The sequence below is a fragment of the Vitis vinifera genome, chromosome 4 (assembly GCF_030704535.1).
Source record: "Vitis vinifera cultivar Pinot Noir 40024 chromosome 4, ASM3070453v1".
Taxonomy (NCBI): Eukaryota; Viridiplantae; Streptophyta; class Magnoliopsida; order Vitales; family Vitaceae; genus Vitis; species Vitis vinifera.
The window spans coordinates 3,056,206-3,079,440 of record NC_081808.1 but is presented as its reverse complement, the minus strand read 5'-3'; the positions used below and the strand labels follow the sequence as shown (position 1 = coordinate 3,079,440).

The following is a 23,235-nucleotide window of genomic DNA, read 5'->3' as shown; positions in this document are numbered from 1 at the left end:
CTGTTTTGAATATAATTTTCAAACTTAATTTAAATTTAAAAAACTTTTTGTTTTGAATACACTTCCTCTTTCCTATTTTTAAAAATATAAAATAATAAGATTTTTTTTTCATATAAAATATAATAATTCCTATAAAAAAATGTCTTTTAATTAATACCTTCAATTTTAAAAAAATTTCTTTTTATCATCAAAAGGAAAAATTTTATTTTTTATTTTTAAAAATTAGTACCAATATTTTTAAAATAAAAATAAAAATAAATGAAAGATTATAATAATTTCCATTTGGATTTTTTTATTTATAATTAAAAAAATGTTTTTACATTAACCACCCTGAGATATAAAAATGTATTAATAACAAAATTTTAGAATTTAAAAATGTTTTATTTTTATTTTTTAAAAAACCTTTGTAAAGTGTAGATTTTATATCTCTATATTTTATAACATAAATTTAATGTTTTTTCCCAAATTACCCACAATTTCCAATATTAGAACCTCTCCTCCAATTTTAGTGCTATTTTTCTTAAAAATACATGTCAATTAAATACTTACTTAAAATTAATTTTCTTTCTATCATTTCCTACTGCCCTACCAATTTCTACAAATGTCTTATAATTAATTTCTTACATTTAGATATTTAAAATAATATTTATAATAGTCTTTTTAGTGTCTTACATAGATTAAAATAAATTACGAGAAACACTTGTAAATTGTTATGATTTTTTTATTTTTATAATTTTATTAAATATGTAATTTTATAAATAAAAGTATTTCTAAATATGAAATTGATACATAACATTCTAAAAATCACTTAAAAAAAATCTTAAATCATGTTGAGGTTTAGTAAATTAATTTAAAAGCAATTTAATAACATAATTTCATTCATTGAATAAATTAAGTATATTTAGTAAAATAATTTAATAATATGTCTTAAAGTTAAAAATAAATTTAAGTAATAAATAAATATAATTAATTTATTTTTAAGTTCACATAATTATTTTACATTTTTATCCTTATTTGTCCTAATTATCTATATGATTTATTTTATTCTATTGTTCTAAGACTTTCATTATTATTTGATATTTTTAACCATAATTATTATAATTTACGAAGGTAAATATATATGATTTAAAATATAATTTAAGTTAATTTTATCGTACAATCTTAATATTTAAAGTAAGAATTAAATAATAAATTTGAAATTAATAAGTGAAGTATAATTTAATTTAAAGTAAAATTAAGTAAATAAGTAATATCTAGAGTTAAAAATATATATATTTTAATATTTTAAATTTTAATGTGATTTTAAGAAATATAAAGCAAGTATAAGATTTTTTATTTTTATATAAAAAATGTTAATTTAAAAATAAAAATAGAAAATATATCCAAAATGGACACTAATATAATTGTGATACACCTTTTTAATTAACGTATTAGTGAAATGTCATTTTATGCCCAATTTACAGAGAAACCAATGCAATAGAAGTGAAAATCCACCCAAAACTGGGGACACAACAGTAATTTTGGTGAATAATAGAAAGAATTTTAATTTTAGAAGAATAAAAAAAAGGAAAATGGGCTTGAACAGAAAAAGGAACCAGCGATCGGAGAGAGATTGAGATTTTGGAGAGAGAAAGAGGAAAGACGAAAGGGGCAAAGGGGAGATTTGAGGCTCTGTTACACGTATTTGATCTACTGTTCTAGAGAGAGCAGGAAAGGGAGACAGAGTTGTGGAGGAAGAAACGAATCTGTGATTCGCCGGGAACCGTGATCGTAGCCGGATTTCGATTAACTGTCGATCGAATTTGCAGGCGAAGATGGTGAATTCTATGGTTGAACGAGCCACGAGCGACATGTTGATCGGTCCAGATTGGGCGATGAACATCGAGATCTGTGATATGCTTAATCACGACCCTGGGTATATATTTATCTGCGCCTTTTTTCAAACACTTTTAAGTATCGTGGTTTTCTTTTTTCCTTCTTAGGATTCTGTGATAGTCTGCTGTGTGGATTTGATGGAACAGTTAGTTTCTTTTTTGGCCCCGGAAGAATTTAGGGAGGAAAGTGTTTTGAATCAGTCTTGAAAAATTGCACCTAGATGAATTTGATTGAACATCTGTCTTCTTTTTGGTTGCCCATAAAGTGAAGGAAAAGGAACAAAAGTATAGATTTGAATTTGGAAAGCTTCGTTTGGATGAATTTTGATTGAACAGTTGTTTTTCTGTTTGGTTGCCGAGAAAAGTGAGAAAAATATAGATTTTGAGTATTGTTCCATTGTGTTCTAGGTTAGGAATAAAGAAGATTCCACTATGTGTCTGGTTGCTAGGAGTCTATTTCTGAACGATTGCAAATTCACATTGGCTAAGCCAGAATAATTAGTTTAGGGTCAATCAATTATAAGTTTAAGATTCATTTTTTTCCTATGCTTTTATCCAAAACAAAATGAAGCTTTTCCTTTTCATTGGTTTAATTAATTTGAAAACTGAAGAAAGGAAAAGAAAAAACTAATAAGGTTTTGAATCTAATTCTTTATTTTGTTTTGGTTTTGGAAAAGAGGGTTCATCCATAACAGAATGAAACTTTTCCTCTTCATTGGTTTAATTTGAAAACTGAGGAAAAGAAAAGAAAAGAAAAAACTAATAAAATTTTGAATCTAATTCTTTATTTTGTTTTGGGTTTTGGAAAATTGGGAATCTCCTTCAACTATGGTATTAGGACCAAGCGTGTTTGGATCCAAGTGTTTATTTTCCCTACCGTATCTTAGCAATCAAATGGAGTTTTAACTCTATACAGTTGCTTAGAGAATCGGGGATAAACAAGGAAAATATAAAATCTTGTGAATCAGTTGACTAGAGTTTCCTATTTTATAGGGTGTCGAATTACCTTTTTAAATAGTCTAAGATTAAAATATTTGATTTGTTTCTAAATTTTCTCAGCAACCAAGAGGATAATAAGTGATTTGAAATGGGTGATTATCTGCTGGTGAAGACCCCTGATATCATTAGCTGCAGCAATTACTTTCTTTTACATCCAAGTTGCCAAACTTAGTTGCCCTTGAGGATTGGCCCAAATGGGAAGGAGTTGGGGGTTCATCTAACAGAAAAAAATTAAAGAACCATTGCATGCAGAAAAAGCAAAGGTTGCCACTGTCATTATTGTGCTTTTCAGAACCTTTTGATTGAGTCTAGGGAGTGGAGACTCAACATTAGTGGTTTGTCTTTTGAGAGTCTACTGGGCCTTGAAGCTACAAGGCTGGAGTATTCGTTATCGGAAGAAGAGGTTTTCATAGCTCTCTCAGACGTAGGTAAGGATAAAGCGCCAAGTCCGGATGGGTACACTATGACGTTTTGGCTTTTTAGTTTGGAGATTGTGAAGGAAGAGGTGATGGGGTTTTTCAGAGATTTCCATGAGAGGGGTAGATTTGTCAAGTCCTTGAATGCTGTTTTCCTGGTTCTAACCCCCAAGAAAGGTGGTGCCGAAGATTTGAGAGATTAAAAGGTCAATTAGCCTGTTGGGCAACCTCTATAAGTTGTTGGCTAAGGCTTTAGCCAATAGACTTAAAAAGGTGATGGGCAAAGTGATCTTTGACACCCAACATGCTTTTGTTGAGGGTAGATAGATTTTGGATGTGACATTGATTACCAATGAGGTTGTAGACTCAAGGTTGAAAAGTAACGAATGCGGTGTCCTAAGAAGGCATATGATCATGTAAATTGGAATTTCTAGTTGTTAGTATTACAAAAGATGGGATTTGGGGAGAAGTGGATTGATTGGATAAAATGGTGCATCTGTTGTAGGCCCTTTATCTTTGTTTAACTTTGTGGATTGGTTGGGTTCTTGTTGAGGGCCGGTGAGTGCTTGTGTTTTTGTTGCTTGTTTTAGGTGTCTCTTGTATACTCCCTGTATGCTCTGGGTTGCCTTTCAAGCTCCCTTTCTCTAATATATCTTTGTGCTTTTGCCTATCAAAAAAATAAAATAAAATGGTGCATCTCAACGGCAAAGTTCTTTGTTCTTGTGAATGGAACTCCAATCAGTTTTTATCACAGCACTAGGGGTTTGAGATAGGGGAACCGCCTCTCTCCTTATTTATTTGTGATTCCTATGGAGGTATTTAGTTGTCCCTTTAAGAGGGTAGTGAGTGGCGGTTATCTTTCTGGGTGGCGGGTAAGGGGCAAGGGTAGAAATGGGATTCAAATCTCTCACTTATTGTTTGCTAATGATACTCTCGTTTTCTATGAGGTGTCTTTGGATTAGATGACTTGTCTAAGCTAGTTACTTATGTGGTTCAAGGCCATTTTAGGTTTGAGAATCAATTTGGACAAAAGGAAGTTAATTCCTGTGGGGAGTGTGGACGATGAGATGACTTGGCCTTGGAGTTGGGTTGTAAGGTGGGCGTTTTACTTTCTCTTACTTGGGTTTTCCTTTGGGGGTCCTTTTTAAATTTGTGGCAACTTACCTATAAAAATAAATAAATAAAAAATTTGTGCCAGCTTGGGATGTGGTGAAAGAGAGTTTTCGCAAAAGGTTAGCCATGTAAAAGATAATATATCTCAAAAGGAGAGAAACTTACTCTGATTCAAAATACTCTTTGTAGTTTGCCTATCTACTTTATGTCTTTATTTTGCTTGCTAAGGCTGGTCAGACTGAGGTTAGAGCAGATTCAGAGGGATTTTCTGAAGGATAGTGGGGCATTTGTGCAAAAACCACACTTATTAAGGTGGAAGATGGTCTATTCAGGCATAAGGAAGTGGGGTTTGGGCGTGAGGTATCTTTCAATGATGAACAAAGCTCTGCTTTATAAGTGGAGTTAACACTTTGCCAATGAAAGAGAGGCACTTTGGAAGCAAGTTATTAGTTAGAAGTATGGTGAAGATGAAGGGGAGTGGCTTTCTCGTGAGGTGAGAGATGGGCATGGTGTTGGCCTTTGAAAAACCATAAGAAAGGAGTGAGATCTTTTGAGCAACATAATATCTTTTTCATTGGGTAATGGTCAGAAAGCGAGATTTTGGAAAGACAAGTGGTGTGGAGACAAACCGTTATGTGTTTCCTTTCCCTCCTTATTTGCCTTGACCGCTTCTAAGGAAGAATGAGTGTCGGACATTTGGAACTCAATAATTGAAGGGTGTGGATGGGCTCCTTGCTTCTCTAGATCGTTTAATGACTAGGAGGTGGAAAGTGTGGACCGCTTTCTGTTGAAACTTCTAGCAAAAAGGGTGTATAGGGATGAAGAAGACATGGTGATTTGGACGGTTTTGAAGAATGGTAAGTTTTCAGTCAAATTCATTTATTTCGTTTTGGAGCCCGATGACCCTTTATTGCTCCCACGGAGCATCATTTAGAGTTCTTGTGGCTTTGTTCGCTTAGGAGGTGACATGGGGGAAAACTTTAACTTTGGATTAGGTTCAGAGGAGGGGGTCTTCTTTGGCAAACAGATGTTTTCTTTGCCACTTTGAAGAAGAAACTATTGATCACATTAATTTTTTATGTTTAAGAAAATACTTATAAAAAAAAAGAAACTATTGATCACATTCTTCTCCACTGGGCAAAGACAAGGATTCTTTTGCAGCAGCTTTTTACTCTCTTTAGAGTGTTGTGGGTTCTTTCCTTTTCAGTTAAAGACACACTCCTTGGGTGACATTGGTCCTTTGTGGGTAAAGTTCATAAAAAGTCTTGGAAGGCAGCCCCATCATGCATCTTTTGGATTGTTTGGAAGGAAAGGAAACATCCTAGCTTTTGATAATGCGGAGTTTTCAATCTAAAGAATGAAAAATTCTTTTGTTTGTAATTTGTGGTCTTGGTCTAGGGTGTCTATAGATGTGGACCATATTTCTTTTTTTAGCTCTATCGATTGGCTATGTTTTAAGGAAGGACATGTGATGTTTTTTTATTCTTTGCCTCCTTCGCTTGGTCGAGCCTTTTGGCTGCTGGTGTATACTTCGGGACGCTGTTTTGGTGTTTCCTTTTTATATATACTCTTTGTTTTACCTATCAAAAAAAAAAAAGTAATAATAATTTTGCTGCCCAACTTAATAGTTGGGATCTATTAGGGGAATTCTCAAAATTTTCTCATCTATACTGGGAAAACTTGTATTTTTTGTATTTGTATGCAAGCTGAATTTTTTGTACTTAACCTCTTTGTTGCAATTTACTATTATGGGGAAATTCATACTGTATTTGTGCTGTTCAATCTAGGGTGAATAATTCTTGAATATGGTTTTGATTTATCAGGCAAGCAAAGGATGTGGTCAAAGGCATAAAAAAGCGCATTGGAAGTAAGAATCCAAAAGTTCAACTTCTTGCACTGACGGTAAGCTCTACAAAAACTTAATCTCTTTCTTGACTATGTAAATTTGATGAATGGGTTGATTTTCAAATTTCTGTTTTACTGCTCTGCAAATGGCCTTAATGTCATTTTAACATTGAAACTCAAAATTTTCATTACCAGCAATTTGTTTTTTCATTTTATCCTAGGTTTCTAATAATCCTTCATGCCTTACAACCATATGTATTGGACTAATTTTCACTCAAGATTACTCAACATTTTGTCATTTGAGGTTCCATCCCTCAATCACTGTTGAATAATTATTGTTTGCTGTTGAATATTTAAACCTATCCACCATTGATATCTTGTGGAGGTCCATGTAACTAATTTTGCACAAACTACTATTTTACAAATAATTCTAATTTTATTTTATTTTTGCATATGGATGAGTTCTCCCAACTTTTCTGTATATCTTTTATGTGGGAAAACTGAGTGGACATTCAATTTTGTTCATCAGGATTTTATGCATCTTCTATTGGTAGCAACTCTTGTTGTTCATTTTTATGACTGATGTATCTATTGGCAGACAATGATATTATGTTATTTTCTGACATGGCGTCAGAGTCAATTAAATCTATTGAAATAGGCTAAATGGAGAAAGTGATTATGGTAGGACATCTTGCATTTGTGCTCAACTTGGACTGATGTTGGAACTTTAGTTCATGATTAGGTTACATGAAGTTTAAGAAGGATGGACCAAGGGCTAATTCTGGCAAGCTTAAGAAGGTCAAGCAGGGCTTCCAGCACTAGCAGTCTAGTAGAAAGAATGACAACAACGATGAAGTTTTCGTTGATCCCCTTATACAAGAGTGATTTCAAGGTCTAGAGGAGAGGTTTTGGGAGTTGATGATGCTCTATTGGTTGAAATAGCAGGGTTTGAAGGAAAGCCAATCTCTTTGTTTTGGGGAGGGGTGTCCCATTTTTCTTCTTTTGTGGTTTCTCAATGGCTGGGTCTCCAAGTGATGGTGGTAGGCATTTGAATCAACTCTTGGAAGACAACTGTGGTTGAGAGTAAAAATCTCAGTCGAAAGTGGGGCTTTCTGGTGGGTCTTTGGGAGAGGGAAATCAACTGCTTAGGATATTGTTCAAAGATGGTTCTCTAATGTTGTGGATGACCCTTTTTATAAGGACATTGTAGTCAGATCAGAGTCAGAGTCTCCCAAGATGAAGTTTGGCTGCTGTTCAACGGGGGAAGCGTATCCTTTAGATGACCTCTTTAATAAGCCAACTGATTTCAATAGCTTTGTGGGGATGCAATGGTGGGTTTTGAAAGGAGATTATCTCACTTTTGAGGAAGATAGATGCAAGGAGAGGGCATGGAGTCAAGATCTTAGGGGGGAGGAGGAAGCCAAACTTGTCTTCCTGTTTCAAGAGGGAGATCCAAAATTTGGAGTGTTGGGTTAACTACAATGTCTCCTTTGTTAGTTAGGAGCAGAGGGAGGAGCAATGGGAATTATGCTCTTGTTTCATGAGGATTTCAAGCTGAGTCGTTTCTTGGTGTGGTAAGCAGTGGGAGCTTGAGAGTTGGCTGGGGACAAACTTGATTTTCTGGGGTGTTAGGTGGTGTGTCTGGTTGGTTTTCCTTTGTTGTTCTCTTTGATTTCTTGTTGCCTATGGGTTTTTTTTGTATACTAAGTGTGTACATTGTTGTGCCCTTTCATATGGCTTTTAATATATTCTCATATTTTACCTATCAAAGATAATGTGGTTGTTTGCTTTGGTCTGGATCCTACAATCTTTTTGAACGGCTAAGACCAATTAATGTCAAAATAGGTGGATGAAATCTAGTTGATTCATGACAATTAGTCCAGTAGAGTGGTAAAACCTTATAAGTTTGTAGTGGTGACATTGGTATGCCTCCAATCCCACAAGCTTTACAAGTCTCATGCTCCATTTTGTCAGCCACATTGAGTGACTATGACTCAGACTTGTTATAATGCCTCTAAGAACATTTATGGTCTTAATCCCACTATGTTATATAAACCATTTGTTTAATGAATAGCAGAGAAATCTAGGTGGGTTGCGGCTTTTAGTCCATTGGGTTGTATAACTTATGTGCTTATTATAGAAATTTTAACAAGCTAACACTAAGGTTAGACATCTTTGTCTAGAATTTTAAGGCGGAGATTATGGGATTCGTTTTTAATTCTTTTATGGTTATAAAGCCTTTTCTTCAAAGATTTTTTATTGGAATTCTTCAAGTATTAGAAGTTCTCTCACATAGTTTTTTCTTTTAGATAATTCATATTTTTTAGATGCTTTATTTTTTGAAGTTTCTCTTTGGGTTGTGGCATTTAGTCCATTGGGAAAGAAGTAAAAAGAAAGGCAAAAAAACTTTTCTTTGAATCAAGAGAGATTTTAAATAGCATTTTTATTGAATAAATAATTGTTTACAATCTCAGGCATTTATTGTGTTAATCCAAACCTTATATACACATGAAAGCAATCTTAATCATAATTGAATTATTCCTAAAATAGAAAAACATAAAATGGAAGCTTAAGTAAAGTGAAAAAAGTGACATGATAAAAACCTAATTAAAATAGAAAACCTTAATATCAGAAACCTAATTCAATGACTTTCTATTGCTAAACCAATTCTATCTTTAATGCGCTAAGGTGGTTTTGTATGTGCATACTTTTTGAATGCTTCTGGATCATTCTTCTTCTCTCCATTAGGTTAAAAGAACAATGCATTTAAAAGCAAATTCTTCATAACCAAAATTGGTTTCTCCATCCCTCAAAGACAATTTTGCGCTTTTTCCAAATATACCAAAACAAATAGAAAGGTGTCAAACTTCTAACCACCTTGATTGTAATACCTTGAAAATGCCATTTCTCGGTAAAGTCTCTTTACAAAGCCTTAGAGTTGGACTTATCAGTTTCTTTCCTAATGAAAATAATTTGGAACTCTTGTGTGCAACCAAAAGTAAGCTTCTTTGCTTAGGAAGTTTCATGGGGAAAAGTTCTAACTTTGGACCAAATTCAAAAGAGGGGATGGACTTTAGCAAATAGATGCTATTTTTGCCAAGCACATGAAGAGTCCATTGACCATCTTCTTTTCTATTGTGAAAAGACAAGGGATGTATGGAAGTTGCTCTTTACTTTGTTTGGAGAGTCTTGGGTGTTTCTTTCCTCGGTTAAGGAAACCCTCTTGGGATGGAATAGGTCTTTTTTGGGTAAAATGCGTAGGATAGTTTGGAAAGCGGACCCTTTATGCTTGTTTTGGTCAGTTTGGAAGGTTAGGAATAGAATTGTCTTCGAAGATGGTGTGATGTCCATCCAAATGTTGAAAGCTTCTTTTGTGTATTTACTTTGGTTAGAGACTAAATTATTTATAAAAGATGGTCCTTCGACATTAATTGATTTCATTGATTAGGTGGGTTCCCATTGAGGGAGGGGTTGTTTTTTGTGTATCTTATTGGATAGTTTTTTGTTTTAGATGTAAGGGGGTGAGTGTCTCTTTCCTATACATCTTTGGACCGCTATTTTAGCGCTTCTTCATAATACAATACTTTTACTTATCAAGAAATGCCTTGAAAATGCCATGCTAACCATATAAAATTGATTAGGGAAAAACTTAATACATCTAGTGGTTATTTTTGTATTGTGTTTATTGAACAACCAAATTTCCTAAAAGTTTAAGCTTATAGAATTTGAGCCCATAATGTATATCATGCACTTTAACATTCTCATGCATGTGTAATCTTCTTTGGACTTACAAGTGGGCTTAATAAATTAGGTAAATAAAGTAGCCTATTTTTGGGCTTACTAAATTGAGAAGATAAACATGTAGTGAAGTTCGAATACATGACCTCCTGCCAAATGAGACTCTGATATCATGTTGAACAACCAATTTTCTACAAACTTAAACTTGTAGGATTTGGATCTATAATGTATATCATGCACACTAACAATGTCATCTTCTTTTACTATAGTTTTGATGTTTGAGAAAGTTTCAATGTCATTGGGCTCAAGTTTGTGGAGGGGGGTTGTGTTGTTAGGAATTTCAAGGGTCGAACTCTTCATAGGTGATAGCAAGAAGTGTCATATTCTAGCTAGAGTAATGATTTGGAGAGGTCTTCCTTGAAAGTTAAAAATGAAATAAAACCAAATAAATTGACAAATAGAAGGAAAATTACCATGAAGCCTTGATAAATAAATGTTCAATAAATAAATAACCTTGCTTAAAGAATAAAATCTTCTTATCCCAACTTTGGTACATGTACCAAGCTAACGACCTTGCTAAATGCATAAGATAATATTTCTTTTACAAATCCTTAAGAGCCCAAGGAAATGTAAATTAATAAATAATGAAGTACATAAAAAATAACAAACAAAAATCCATAATACAATATTGAGTAACTTTTTAACTTATATTTTTCTCAATTCAACTTTTTCTCAGAAATGTCACATAAGGGTATTAAGTTTTGACATAACTCCTCTTTTTAGGAGTCTATCTTCTACAATTAAGAACTATTTTTTTTAAAGAGACACATGATTCTCTCTAAATTAATAAATGTTCATTTATCGATAAATTAACAAATTATTTATTTATCGGTAAATCAATAACTCTGCCACGATAATAATTTCTTTTGGTCCCAACAACATTATTTTATAGGGTTTTTTTTTGTTTAAAAAATGTTTAAGAGTAATGCCTATGAAAAATCAAATAAAAACTAAAAAAGAAAACCAAAGTTCCATTTGTTTGAATGAGAGAAAAATTAAAAAATCCCAAATGAGCATTTGGTTGCCAATACTTAATAAAATGAAATATAAAACTAAAAATTTTATCTATTGTTAAAAAAATACAAAAGAAATGGAAGAAAAAATTTCAAAATCTGGGGTGTTTGGCCTATATATATTGTAAATGATATGTGAAACCAAAAAGTTGATCCCAATTTGTTTGGTTGTTAAGAAAATAGACAGGTTAAAAAACTCCAAAATGGTGTTTGGTTTATGAGAAATGGAATGGAAAATGCACTAAATCCAAGCTCAAAACAATGATGGTGAGATTATGGTATGACCCAATTGGTGTGGGAATTTCACTCTCTGTAACTCCTTTCCCTCTTTGTATGTCTTTGCATCATATAAAGAGGCTTGGTTAGTGGAGTTGTGGGATCATTCAGGAGAAGAAGGGGTTTGGAGTCCTAGCTTCTCTAGGCCCTTTAATGACTGGGAGGTGGAGGAGGTGGAGAGATTACTTTTGACAATCTGGGGAAGGAGGCTTAATCCTCTTATGGAAGATAGAATGTTGTGGAAAGAGACTAAGGATGAGATTTTCTCAGTTAAATCTCTTTATAGTACTCTAGTTTCAAGAAGAGTTGTTCAGTTCCCTAACAACATTATTTGGAATCCTTGTGTGCCTACTAAAGTGTGTTTCTTTGCTTGAGAAGCTTCTTGGTGTAAGGTGCTAACTTTGGATCAACTCAAAAAGAGGGGCTGGTTTCTAGCTAACGGATGCCTCCTTTGCTGTGAGGAAGAAGAGTCAATTGATCATATTCTTATTCAGTGCTCCAGGGCAAGAGTGTTATACGAGTTATTGTTTGCTCTTTTTGGTGTTACTTGGGTCCTTCCTTTTTCAGTTAGAGATACCCTTAGTGGTTGGTGTGGCTTTAACTTAGGCAAGAAGTGTAGAAAGGTGTGGAAGGCAACCCCTTTGTGTATTTTTTGGGCGGTTTGGAAGGAAAGAAACATGATTGCTTTTGATAATGAGGACTTTCGATTCATAGTTGAAAAATTCTTTTGTATGTAACCTTTTGTTGTGGATTAAGTCGGTTGTAAATGATGGTTCTCTTCCTTTACTCAGTTTTTTTGATTGGCTAGGCGCTAGTTGAGGGCTGGTTTTGCATTTCCTCTTCTTTTTGTGCCCTTTGGCGCCTCTTGTATACTCCCTGTATGCTTTTGGGTCAGCCTCAAGGTGCCATTTTCTAATATATGCTTTTTGTGTGTTTGCCTATCAAAAAAAAAATAAAAAAAATATTATGGTATGACCTACAAAACTTGCAAACCTAATTGTAGTACATATCCAAAAGGTGAAGTTTTGGCAATGTGGTGGGTGAAAAATAAAGAAGTAGACTCAAAGTGGTAGAATTAGCACTACAACAAATGAACATGGGGTTTTCTATTATGATAATTTCATATCATGTATAATACAAAAGGATATTTGGTACAATGGAAATATAATTAAAGCAGGTTGTAGTTAGGTTGATGCCCTATTCAAGCCTATCAATTTTTTAAAGTATTCCTATATATCAACACCACCTGTTTGAAATTAGCTTGAATTTTACCTATTAAAGGCAGTGTGGATTATCCTACAATTTAGGAAATTATCATTCTTAGTCATAGGGATTTTTTAGTTTAAGGTATTCTTTGCGTTACATACTTTTACTAAGATCTCTTCCCCATATTAAATATTTGGTGCTTAAATATTCCTTTGTATAGAAAAATGATAATTTCCTACAATAAGGTGGGGTGGGGCAATGTTATATTTAGATATAGAAAAAACTTGTGATTGTGTAAGTTGGAAGTTCCTTATCTCAATCTTAGAAAAGATGTGATTTAGTCCTAAATGGAGACGATGGATCCACTTTTGCATATTTTTTTGTGAGATTGGTAGTTCTTGTCAATGACACCCCCACAACTTCTTCTCGACCTCTAGAGGTTTAGGACAGGGGGACCTCCTTTCACCTTATCTTTTTGTTTTGGTTATGGAAGCCCTTAGTAGCTTAATTTCAAAGACTAAGTAAAGAGGTTTCATTGGGGGCTTCAAGATTGAGGGTAGAAAGGAAGAAGGGATTCTAGTCTCACACCTATTTTTTGCAAATAATACTCTTTTCTTTTTGTTTTTTTTCTTTTTTGGTGGGGATAATGTAGATTGATTGAAATCTTGGAAGTGGATTGTTACTTGCTTTGAAGTGTCAGTTTGAAAATAAATATGCTAAAAAGTGAAATTATTCTAGTAGGGGAGGCGAAAGATGTAGATAGAGAAAATTCTCTTTTTGGTTGTAAAGTAGGGAAACTTCCCACTTCTTATCTTGGCTTACCCCTTGAGGCCCTTCACAAGCTTTGTGGTGTGTGGGAGGGATTTAATGGAGGAGAGATTTAAAAGAAATTGGCTGCATTGAGAAAACCATACCTATTCATTGGAGGAAGGCTTGTCCTTATTAAGAGCACTCTATCGAACCTCCTATCTATTTTATGTTCCCCTTTGCAATTCCCAAATAAGTGAGGATCGTATTAGAGAGAATTCAAAGTGACTTTTTGTGGGGAGATACTAGAGAAAGAAGAAGGATCTACATGGTAAATTGGTTAGATATTTGTAAGAATAAGAAAAACGGAGGGTTGGGGCTAAGAAGTTTGGAGGGTCTTAATCAAGTCTTGTTGGGCAAATGGTTATGTAGATTTTTTTTTTTTGAGTGAGAGTGCTTGTGGAGGAAGATCATTCTTTGAAAATTCGGGGAAATGGAGGGAGGATGGACTACTAGAGGGGTGAGGGATTCTCTTGGATAAGCCTTTGGAAAGACATTAGAAAATGTTAGAAAGAGTTCAACTTCAAATTAACCAGCCAAATAGGAAATGATAGATGTACGAGATTTTGGTGGGACAAGTGGGCGGGCGAGTTTAAGTTGAAAGATGTATTCCCTAAACTTTTCAGTATAGCATCCCTAAAAAATGCTATAGTTGGAGACCTACGGGAAAGAGAAAGGGGTGAGGGTGGTCATTGGGAGGTTCAATTTAGAAGACCCTTCCAAGATTGGGAGATAGAGGAAGTGATCCGTTTTTTGGAGCTTATTTACCTGTTACAAGTGCAAGAATGAGAACACCCTAATCTAAAAAGATGATAGGAGGGGAAGCTTCAGTGTCAAGTGGTATTACAATTCCTTAAGGGCTAAGAATAATTTAGTATTCCCAACTAAAGAGATTTAGGGATCCTGTGCTTCTCTTAGAACATGTTTTTTTTGCTTAGGAAGTTGTTTATGGGAAGATCTTAACTGTAGATACGTTAATGAAGAGGGAATGACCCATGGTCAACAAATGTAGCCTTTGTAAAGATAGTGAAGAATCACCTAATCACATTCTGATTCATTTTGATAAGTCAAGAGTCTTATAGACTTTTTTGTTAGCAGTCTTTGGCTTGTCTTAGGTGTTTCTTGCATTTTTGAGAAATCTCCTTCTAGAATGGAAATTTAAGGGGCTAGATAAGAAGAAAAGAATAGTTTGGCACTTGGCTTTGATTTGCTTATTTTGGTGTATTTTGAAAGAGCACAATGGAAAGACTTTTGAAGATGACGAGTTATTAGATCAAATATTGAAGTAGTTCTTCATTTGTACACTTTAAGAGTGGTCTCAAGATTCATTGGAATTGGAGAACCCCTCTATTTTGAATTTCTTAGATGTTCTTTCTTGTGGTTAGCTTTGCCCTGCCCTTGTAGGCTAACCTTGTTTTTGTTTGGTGCTTGCTTTGAGATGTTTTGTGTATATTGCTTGTGTATGTAGGGTGTGGCCCTACTTTTTGGCGCTTCTTAATACATGCTTTTGTTGTTTGTAAAGAAAATTGTTATGATTTGATTGAGGAACAATTTTTTTAAATGATTTTGTGTATTGTTTTGTATAAATACCTACTAGAATCTAACAAATTAAGGTATCTAGTTCACTGGTCATCACCAATGGAGTTCAATGAAATTAAGGTTTTCAATTTAGCTAAGATGACAGTAAGCAAAAGAATAACAATTACAACAATTTAAGTTTGATCAAGCTAGATACATAGACCAATTTAACAATTGTTAGGATGAAATAACCAATTAAAGAAGCAAAGAGGTCTTCCACTCCAATTTTGTTCATATAGCAATACAACATTGGAACAAGATAAACTCTTCTTAATCAACAAGATACTCTTTAAGCCCTTGAGGCTTGGCTCAAGTGGTAAAGGGATGGGAAGAGTTTGTGGGAGGTTGTCCCAATGGGGACAAAAATCTACCTATATATATATATATAAACAAGATACTCTTTGACATTATCCATACAACATTAGTAGATGATAAAGCTATTCTTAATCAACAAGATATCCTTTATTTATTATCTTGTGACTCCTTTGACCACATCCAAACAGAAAATAAAGGTTAGACTTGCATAGAGATGAACCTTAAACTCTTGGGTTTTTTTTTTTAAGGCTGTGGATTTCAAATGAAGACTATGTAGTTAATGGTTTCTGATTAAAAAAAAAAAAAAAAAAAGTCTTAATGGTCCTAGAAAAAATTTCTTGTTTAATTTGCAGTGCCAAAGTGAAGGTTGTACAATAACTGATGTGTGTTCTTTTTAGCTGATGGGTGTGGAGTCCTTGTTTTTGCATATGAGTTCTCTCTAACTTGTATGTATCTTTTTTCTTTCTGAGGTTCCAATATTTTTACATATTTTGATCAAAAGAATGGATAAACACAATTTCTCCTATCGGCACAGGAAATATGGTTCTTCTTTTATTACAAAACAATACATTTACAAAAAACCAGGGGCTTTGGAATTACACATCAAACTCCAATTGAGTTGAATAAATAGTAAGTGGAGTGCCCTTGAAAGCTTAGGTACTTTAGGCCTAAAAAGAGGAATAAAAGTGGATTAAGTTCCATATCATTTTTTAACTTCTCCACTATCCTAAAAAATCCTTGTATTTCTTTCCCAATTGACATTTATAGTTTAGAAATGCCATATTTTAATATGTTGAAATATAGGTTTATCCAATTAAAGTGAAGAATCATGATTACTTTGATTAGTATGGATGAGTCTGAAAGTATAGTTTTGTTGGTGGTAAGTGGTGGTTAGTGGGCTTGTTTACCTAGTGGCAAAAACCTTGTTGTTTACTCTGTCTTTGAGAAGAAAAAATATATTTTATATGTATTGATTGTCCATCTAACACATTATTTGAAGAATTGATGAAATAGCTTTGTACGCGTTTGTGTGCTTGCATTTTTTTTGTTTTTCTTCCCTTTTTCTTTTCCTGTTTTGTCTTTTGTTTTTGAATTTTATTGAATGACGGATGAACTAGGTTCATATATGATATGGTCTTTGAGTCAATTGAGAGCTTGCTTGATTCAAATCCACTTATTTGAGCAAATTGACTTGGTTTGTTGGAAAAAATTAACAGAAAGTTAACGTAGATGCCCCTTCAGTTGTAGATTTCATTCAATCAATTGTTGCATTCTCCTGCTTGCCTTTATCTGATAGAGGATTAAATTGGTTTTGCTTTTGTCTTTCTACTATAGCTATTGGAGACAGTCGTAAAAAACTGTGGAGATATTGTCCATATGCATGTAGCAGAGAGAGATATTCTTCATGAGATGGTGAAAATAGTAAAGAAAAAGGTCAGACTGTCATTCAAGTACCATTTTTTTGTTCCCTAGTTTCATTTATTTACTTATCCGAGAAACCTGTTCATAGTATTTATTCTGCAAAATTGCAGCCTGATTTGCATGTCAGAGAGAAGATATTGATTCTGATAGATACTTGGCAAGAAGCTTTTGGAGGACCAAGGGCAAGATATCCACAATACTATGCTGCATACCAGGAGTTGCTGGTACATTTACTGAACGACTCTTGTTCCTAATTGTCTTTCAGTTAGTGGAGCTTAATAAGCTAGAAACTGGCCACTTTGCTCATTCATTTCTTTGTGCTCCATTAACCGAACATAACTATCATTTTATAGTTAATTTCACTCCCCTCTCCTCAGGTTTTGGTTAAAAACATGACCCCCATTGGTTTGAAATTTCATCAAATACCTCCCCTATTTTTTTTATTTGTTATTTTCAATCACCTCCTTCCGCACTCAATATATGGGAGGTATTTGATGAAATTTCTAATCAATGGGGATTAGGAGTATTTAGCCAGAATCTCAAAGGAGGTGAATGAAATTAACTTATCATTTTATTGCTTCAAAATTTGGTTGTTATGCAAGTAGTGCCTCTAGCCATTTTGTCTTCATTTTCTTTTATATTTTTCTCATGTCAACTATTTTTTCTCAGCGTGCTGGGGCAGTATTCCCTCAGAGGTCTGAGAGGACAGCACCTGTATTTACCCCTCCACAAACGCAGCCTCTGACATCATTTCCTCAAAATCTTCGTAATCCAGAGTATCGGCAAGAAGGAGCTGAGTCTTCTACCGAGTCTGAGTTTCCTACCTTGAGGTACATCTATTAACACTTTATTTGTCATTAGAATGGATGGTTTAACCTAGTATTAGAATCCGCTTCTCCAGGGTAGCTGTTTATTTGCCACTTTGAAAAGTCTTGCCTTTTGTACCATCTGGATTTGATTAATTGATTCTGAAAGGTTATGATTATATGGCGGTAATCCAATCCGCTTAAAATTGATGCCAGTTCAATTTTTCATTGGCAATGTTGAAGATTCCATTCAAAACTGTGGTTACATACAACAATTAGGCTCCTTGCTTCTTGGCCTTGTATTTTCTTTCCCTATTCCAGTCATTGCACAAGGTGCATGTTGGAAATGAGAATGACCCATGAAGCAGTTGTGCATATATATATATATATACACATGTATGTATATCACAAAAAAATAATATAGAAAATAAAATTGATCAACCTGCATGAAACATACTTTATGGAGGAGAAACAAGGACATACTTCGTTATTGAGAAAAAAATAACGTGAGAATTGAGCCAGGACTGTCTGGTACATTCTGAATGTTTGCTCTTTATTGTCTCACCTGACCAGAGTAGATAAATCAAGGTATTCCTTTTGCTTATCCACCTGTTTTATGCAGGAACGGGTCAGAAAAAAAGGGGGGTCTGGGAGAGTGGCTCTCTAGTTGTCTCTGAAGTAATGGATGATAATTAATTTATATGCAGTTCACATTTTAGTAGGTTCACTTTCTATTGTCTTTTATTTATTTTGATCAGAAACAAAGATATATTAATTATAGATAAAAAGTACAAGAGAAGGATGAGGAGTCCTCCCGACAAAATGCCACTTTCTATTGTCTTCATATCTTGGTTATTACTGTTGGAGATTCCCTCTTTGAAACTTCACTGGTTTAGTCATATCAGCATCGAAGTCTGAGCTGAATTGTTACACCTGTAAAGTTATTGACTATAAGAAGGTTATATTTGGCTATCCACTCTATCATGGGCAAGTGCAGTGATTGGATAATTTCACAGTTCCTTTTTTCCTTACTACTGGGTGTGCTTTAATATCAGATTATGAGAGGATAGATTAAGATGATGAGGTTGTATGCTCCCTGCAGAGTTTTCTGGGATATCTTCACTATTGCTACAGAATAAAATTGTGGTATCAAAATCCAAGAAGTGGTCAAACATTCTGCTGCAAATATAAAATCTGTCTCATCATACTTTCTACCTTCTATTTCATTTAATGAAATAAAGTGTTTTTTTTTTTTTAAATGTAAAATCTGTCTCTCTGGTTAACATCTTTTATTGCATGGTTTCGATCTTTTTGCAAGTTATTATGCATGTCTTGTTTTTAATTTGTATATTCCTTCCTAGTTTGACAGAAATTCAGAATGCACGAGGTATTATGGATGTCCTTGCAGAAATGCTGAGTGCATTAGATCCAGGAAACAAAGAGGTATATTTGCAATTTAAAATGAAGGAAAAGAAGAAAAGTACATTGGTGTCATATGATATATAAATACTGTAAATACTCTATACCGTTATTAAATGTGTCACTGTTTGAATAAGATGGCTATTAAGGGCTTGGTATGACTAAATTAATATTTGTCACACGAAATACTTTCGACAAATATGGGGCTGATTTAAGATGGCTATTAAGATGGCTATCATTGAAAGTAAAATACTTTTGACCTTGGGGCTGATTTACTATTCTATGCATTTGTGTCATCCTTGAGGTTTTTTTTTGCACATATTAGATTTCTTTAGTTCAGTCTCTGTGTTCATGTTGGGTTATTTTTGTCCTAATTAACAGGGGCTCAGGCAGGAGGTTATCATGGACTTGGTAGATCAGTGTCGGACATACAAGCAAAGAGTGGTCCACCTTGTCAACTCAACTGCGTGAGGCCTCATACTTCTTTTCTTGTTACATGCTTTGTTAACTTTGTAATCATTGTACCATATCACTTTGCATTATTTTCATGCTTCTGCTACCTAGACATGTGTGCATGTGTTGGTGTTGATCTACATATATGCCTTCATTCTATTGACTGATATACATCGTTTATTAGCATTCAATTATTCTAAGGGCAATTTTGATTTTCTTGATCACTGTTGGAGTGTTCATCATATATGTCTAGGGCTATACAGCCTGTGGAGCAAATAGTCCAACTTGTGGCTATTCTTTGTGATTCTTTCTGGTTTCCAGGGTTGAGAATCTGTTTCACTGTTTATCCAATTCTCTGCAAAACATGTTCTTCAACCTTCTCATCTATTTCATCAATTTCTGCTTTGTAAGAAGATGCATATTTTGGGTAGTAGAAACATGTCTCTGTTGGAGATATTGTGAGTGATGGATAGAGGGTGGGACCTCGCCCCCCTTTTGCATGAAAAAATGATTAGGGAATAGAGGGGTGAAGACATGACCTGATAGAGATGATTGACTAAGCCTGTTGGTCTTACCATATGAGCTAAGTTTCTTCCGGCTACGTGGTTGCTGAACAGACTACTGTCTATAGAGCAAGTGTTACCTTGTAGTTGTTCTGGTTGATTGCATCTTATCCTGGATCCGGTTATCTTTGTCCCTTGAAGTATGAGTTAATAACCTATAGCTAATTATGGAAACCTCCACTGCAGTTTATGAAACAACATCGTCCTTAAATGAAGGATAATGTTGTATTTTTTAATAAGGATATCTTTTATTTAAGGGTAATTTTGTATTTTTGAATGAGCGTATTTTTTTTTAAAGCCTTATCTTTTTTCAATTAAACTATTAACTATCAAGTCACCCCTTTTGACTAGGGATATCATTGCTGTTCAGGGACCTCAAAGGCAGTTGGCATAATTTATTAACAATTATTTACAATAGCATGCTGACATCAGGTTTGGACAATGAGCTGTTCACCTTTGTGAGCTCTTATATTTCATAGTTGTAAAGAGCCAAAACTTACCCTCTGTAGAAAAGGGATTATATTTCGTAGCAGTTTTATTGTGGATAAAAACTCCTCTAAAAGTGCAATATGAGTAAACAAACATGGGAAGGTTGAAGAGTAATCTCATAATGGGGATTATGATTATATATACATGTGACCATGGATGTATTTTGGATCACAATGACTGAATTGTTATGCTGGAATAGAAGGTCATTATTTGTGGAAACATGCTACAACTTTAACAGGAAACTCCTTGAGGATACGTTAAAGTGCCATTTACAAATTAAATCAGAAGTTGAGAATTTCTATGTTTTTGAAGTTTAAACAGTTGTCATTGGGGTTATTTTTTCATTTTTTATCTTCTTACTCTTTCAGGGATGAATCGCTTCTATGTCAAGGACTGGCACTGAATGATGACTTGCAGCGATTACTAGCCAAACACGAAGCTATTGCTTCAGGAACTCCTGTTCCAAAAGAGAAACCCAAGACTGAACCTGTTCAAGCCCTTGTCGAAGTTGATAATCCTCTAGTTGATACAGGAGATAGCAACAAAAAGCCAGATGGCGGGTAAGGAAGTTTATTTGAATGGTGTATCACATTGCTGTTGGAATTGGCCACTTAGTTAAGCCAGTATTATTACCAGAGCTATATGGCTGCTTTCATGGCAAATTCAAGTGGCTTATTGTATTGTAACATATTAACATGTGGGAAGCCATAGAAGTAACGAATGGCTATGATAGTAGCACTATTCTTCTATATGTGGTTCCTGCTAAGGTTTATTCATTGTACTCAGCACAATCAGTTCATGTCAAGGTTTTTTCTGCAGATCCACCTCAAGTGCTGGTGCAGGAACTCAACAAGTTCAGTTATTGCTTCCTGCCCCTCCTACAACTAATGGTCCAGCAGCAACTCCAGCAATCAACCCTAAAATGGACCTGCTGAGTGGTGATGATTATAACTCACCAAAGGCAGATAATTCATTGGCCCTTGTTCCTGTGGGAGAAGCACAGTCAAGCAGCCCTCTTTCTCAGCAAAAAGCCCTTGTTCTTGTGGACATGCTTTCTTCAAGTAATAACACCCCAAATACTTTCAATGCTCAACCAGCATATCCTGCCGGGCAATCCCCTTTGACCCCACAATTCCAACAACAGCAGAATGTTCAACCTCCACAATCCACATTTTATCCAAATGGAAGTGCCCCAAGCATGGGCTTACCTCAATACGAGCAGTCACTTGCCTGGAACGGCCAGATCGCCCAGCAGCAGCAGCCACAGTCTCCAGTCTATGGCCAGATTGGACAGCAGCAGCAGCCCCCACAGTCTCCAGTCTATGGTCAGATCTCCCAGCAGCAGCCACCATCCCCTGTCTATGGTACGCTTCTATCTCATTCTAGCCATAACATATTTTACATACTGTGGATGCAGACCCTACCCAATCACATTCTATCAGATTTAGGTAGACATTGTTCAACGGTTGTTTAATCTGACACACATAGAATGATGGCTGGGCTTTAGATGCAAATTTGGAGAACTTGTGCTATTTATTCTTCTTTTATGAGTATCACATTGTGGAATGTTGAACAGGTGCTCAAAGTGGCAGCTCGCTACCACCCCCACCCTGGGAAGCTCAGCCAACTGATAATAGCCAATTAGCGGGCGCCCAATACCCTCAACCTATGCAAGTTCCCCAGGGCTTCGCTACACATGCACAGCCGATGCCAGGTAGCATGTATCCTCAAGGCCCTCAACCAATGGGAAATGACCAAGCTGCAGTTATGTATAGCCAACCAATTGCAAGTGGTCATCTCCCGGGAATTAATGCACAGGCTATTCCAAACAATCAGTTCATGGGTTTGCATTCTCAACCAATCCAAGTAGCGCAGATGGGTATGCTTCCACAGCCAATGCAAGCTGGACCAATGTCTTCTATGTATCCTCAACAAATGTATAGCAACCATATGGCAGGCTATGGATACGGATACGGTCAGCAGCAAAATCCTCAGTTCCTTGAGCACAGAATGCACGGACTCGCTGTTAGAGATGACATTGGCTTGAGGAACTCGTGGAACCAGGCTTCCACTTCATCCTATGTACCACCTATGAAGCCTCAAAAGCCAGAGGATAAGCTATTTGGAGACCTTGTTAACATGGCAAAAGTGAAGCAGGCAAAACCTACATCTGGCCGTTCTGATAGCATGTGAAACAACAGCTGGATATTGCATTTCTCCCCTTATTTTTTGTTTGCTAACTCATCCTTTTTCTTTTTCTTTTTCCCTTATTTAATTTTTTTTACATATATATATTCTTCACTTTTGGCACCATATTTGTGTTGCTTTGTTTGTTATTTGGAATTATGTATATTTCTTGTAGAGAAAAAGACACAAATTGAAAGACTTTTGGGTTAGGGTAATTTTTGTGGAATTGGAGTTATTTTAATCAGAATCCTTTGGTCACTTTAGTTTTGAGAACCTATTTCAACCGTTGGCTGTAGTTCTGAACTGTTTTGTGAAATCTGATGATCGATGATGTCCAAGCACATAGAAGCTATTTAGGCTTAATTTCCAGGGTTCAATGCCTTAAGCCTACTTCTACTTGTGGAGAATCCTGAACTCTTAGAACAGAATGTTACAGCCAAGTGTTGTTGGCTGTTTGGCTCCCTGTGGAATACAATTTTACAGGTGGCTTACCCTAGTCCACATTCTTGTTAAGCATGCAATGACTTTTAGACAGCTGCAATATAGCTTCTTCCTCCAGCAACTTCTTATAGAATGAGATGCCTTGTTACTGGAGCAATGTCTAAGTTCTAATAAAAACTTATAGGTTCAGTCATCTTTGCAGACTTTATTCTCAT

The 23,235-nt window shown here is 35.0% G+C and overlaps 1 protein-coding gene across 1 annotated transcript; it reads left to right on the top strand.

Moving 5' to 3' along the window:
* The first annotated feature begins 1,534 nt into the window (after positions 1–1,534).
* On the top strand, positions 1,535–22,826 carry LOC100249280 (TOM1-like protein 9). The gene is made up of 10 exons (XM_002284047.5): positions 1,535–1,915; positions 6,226–6,304; positions 16,576–16,674; positions 16,773–16,886; positions 17,332–17,492; positions 18,830–18,911; positions 19,269–19,354; positions 20,761–20,952; positions 21,212–21,756; positions 21,969–22,826. Exons 1-10 carry the CDS (start codon positions 1,815–1,817, stop codon positions 22,583–22,585), a joined length of 2,076 nt encoding a protein of 691 aa, XP_002284083.2. The 5' UTR covers positions 1,535–1,814; the 3' UTR covers positions 22,586–22,826.
* The last annotated feature ends 409 nt before the right edge of the window (positions 22,827–23,235 follow it).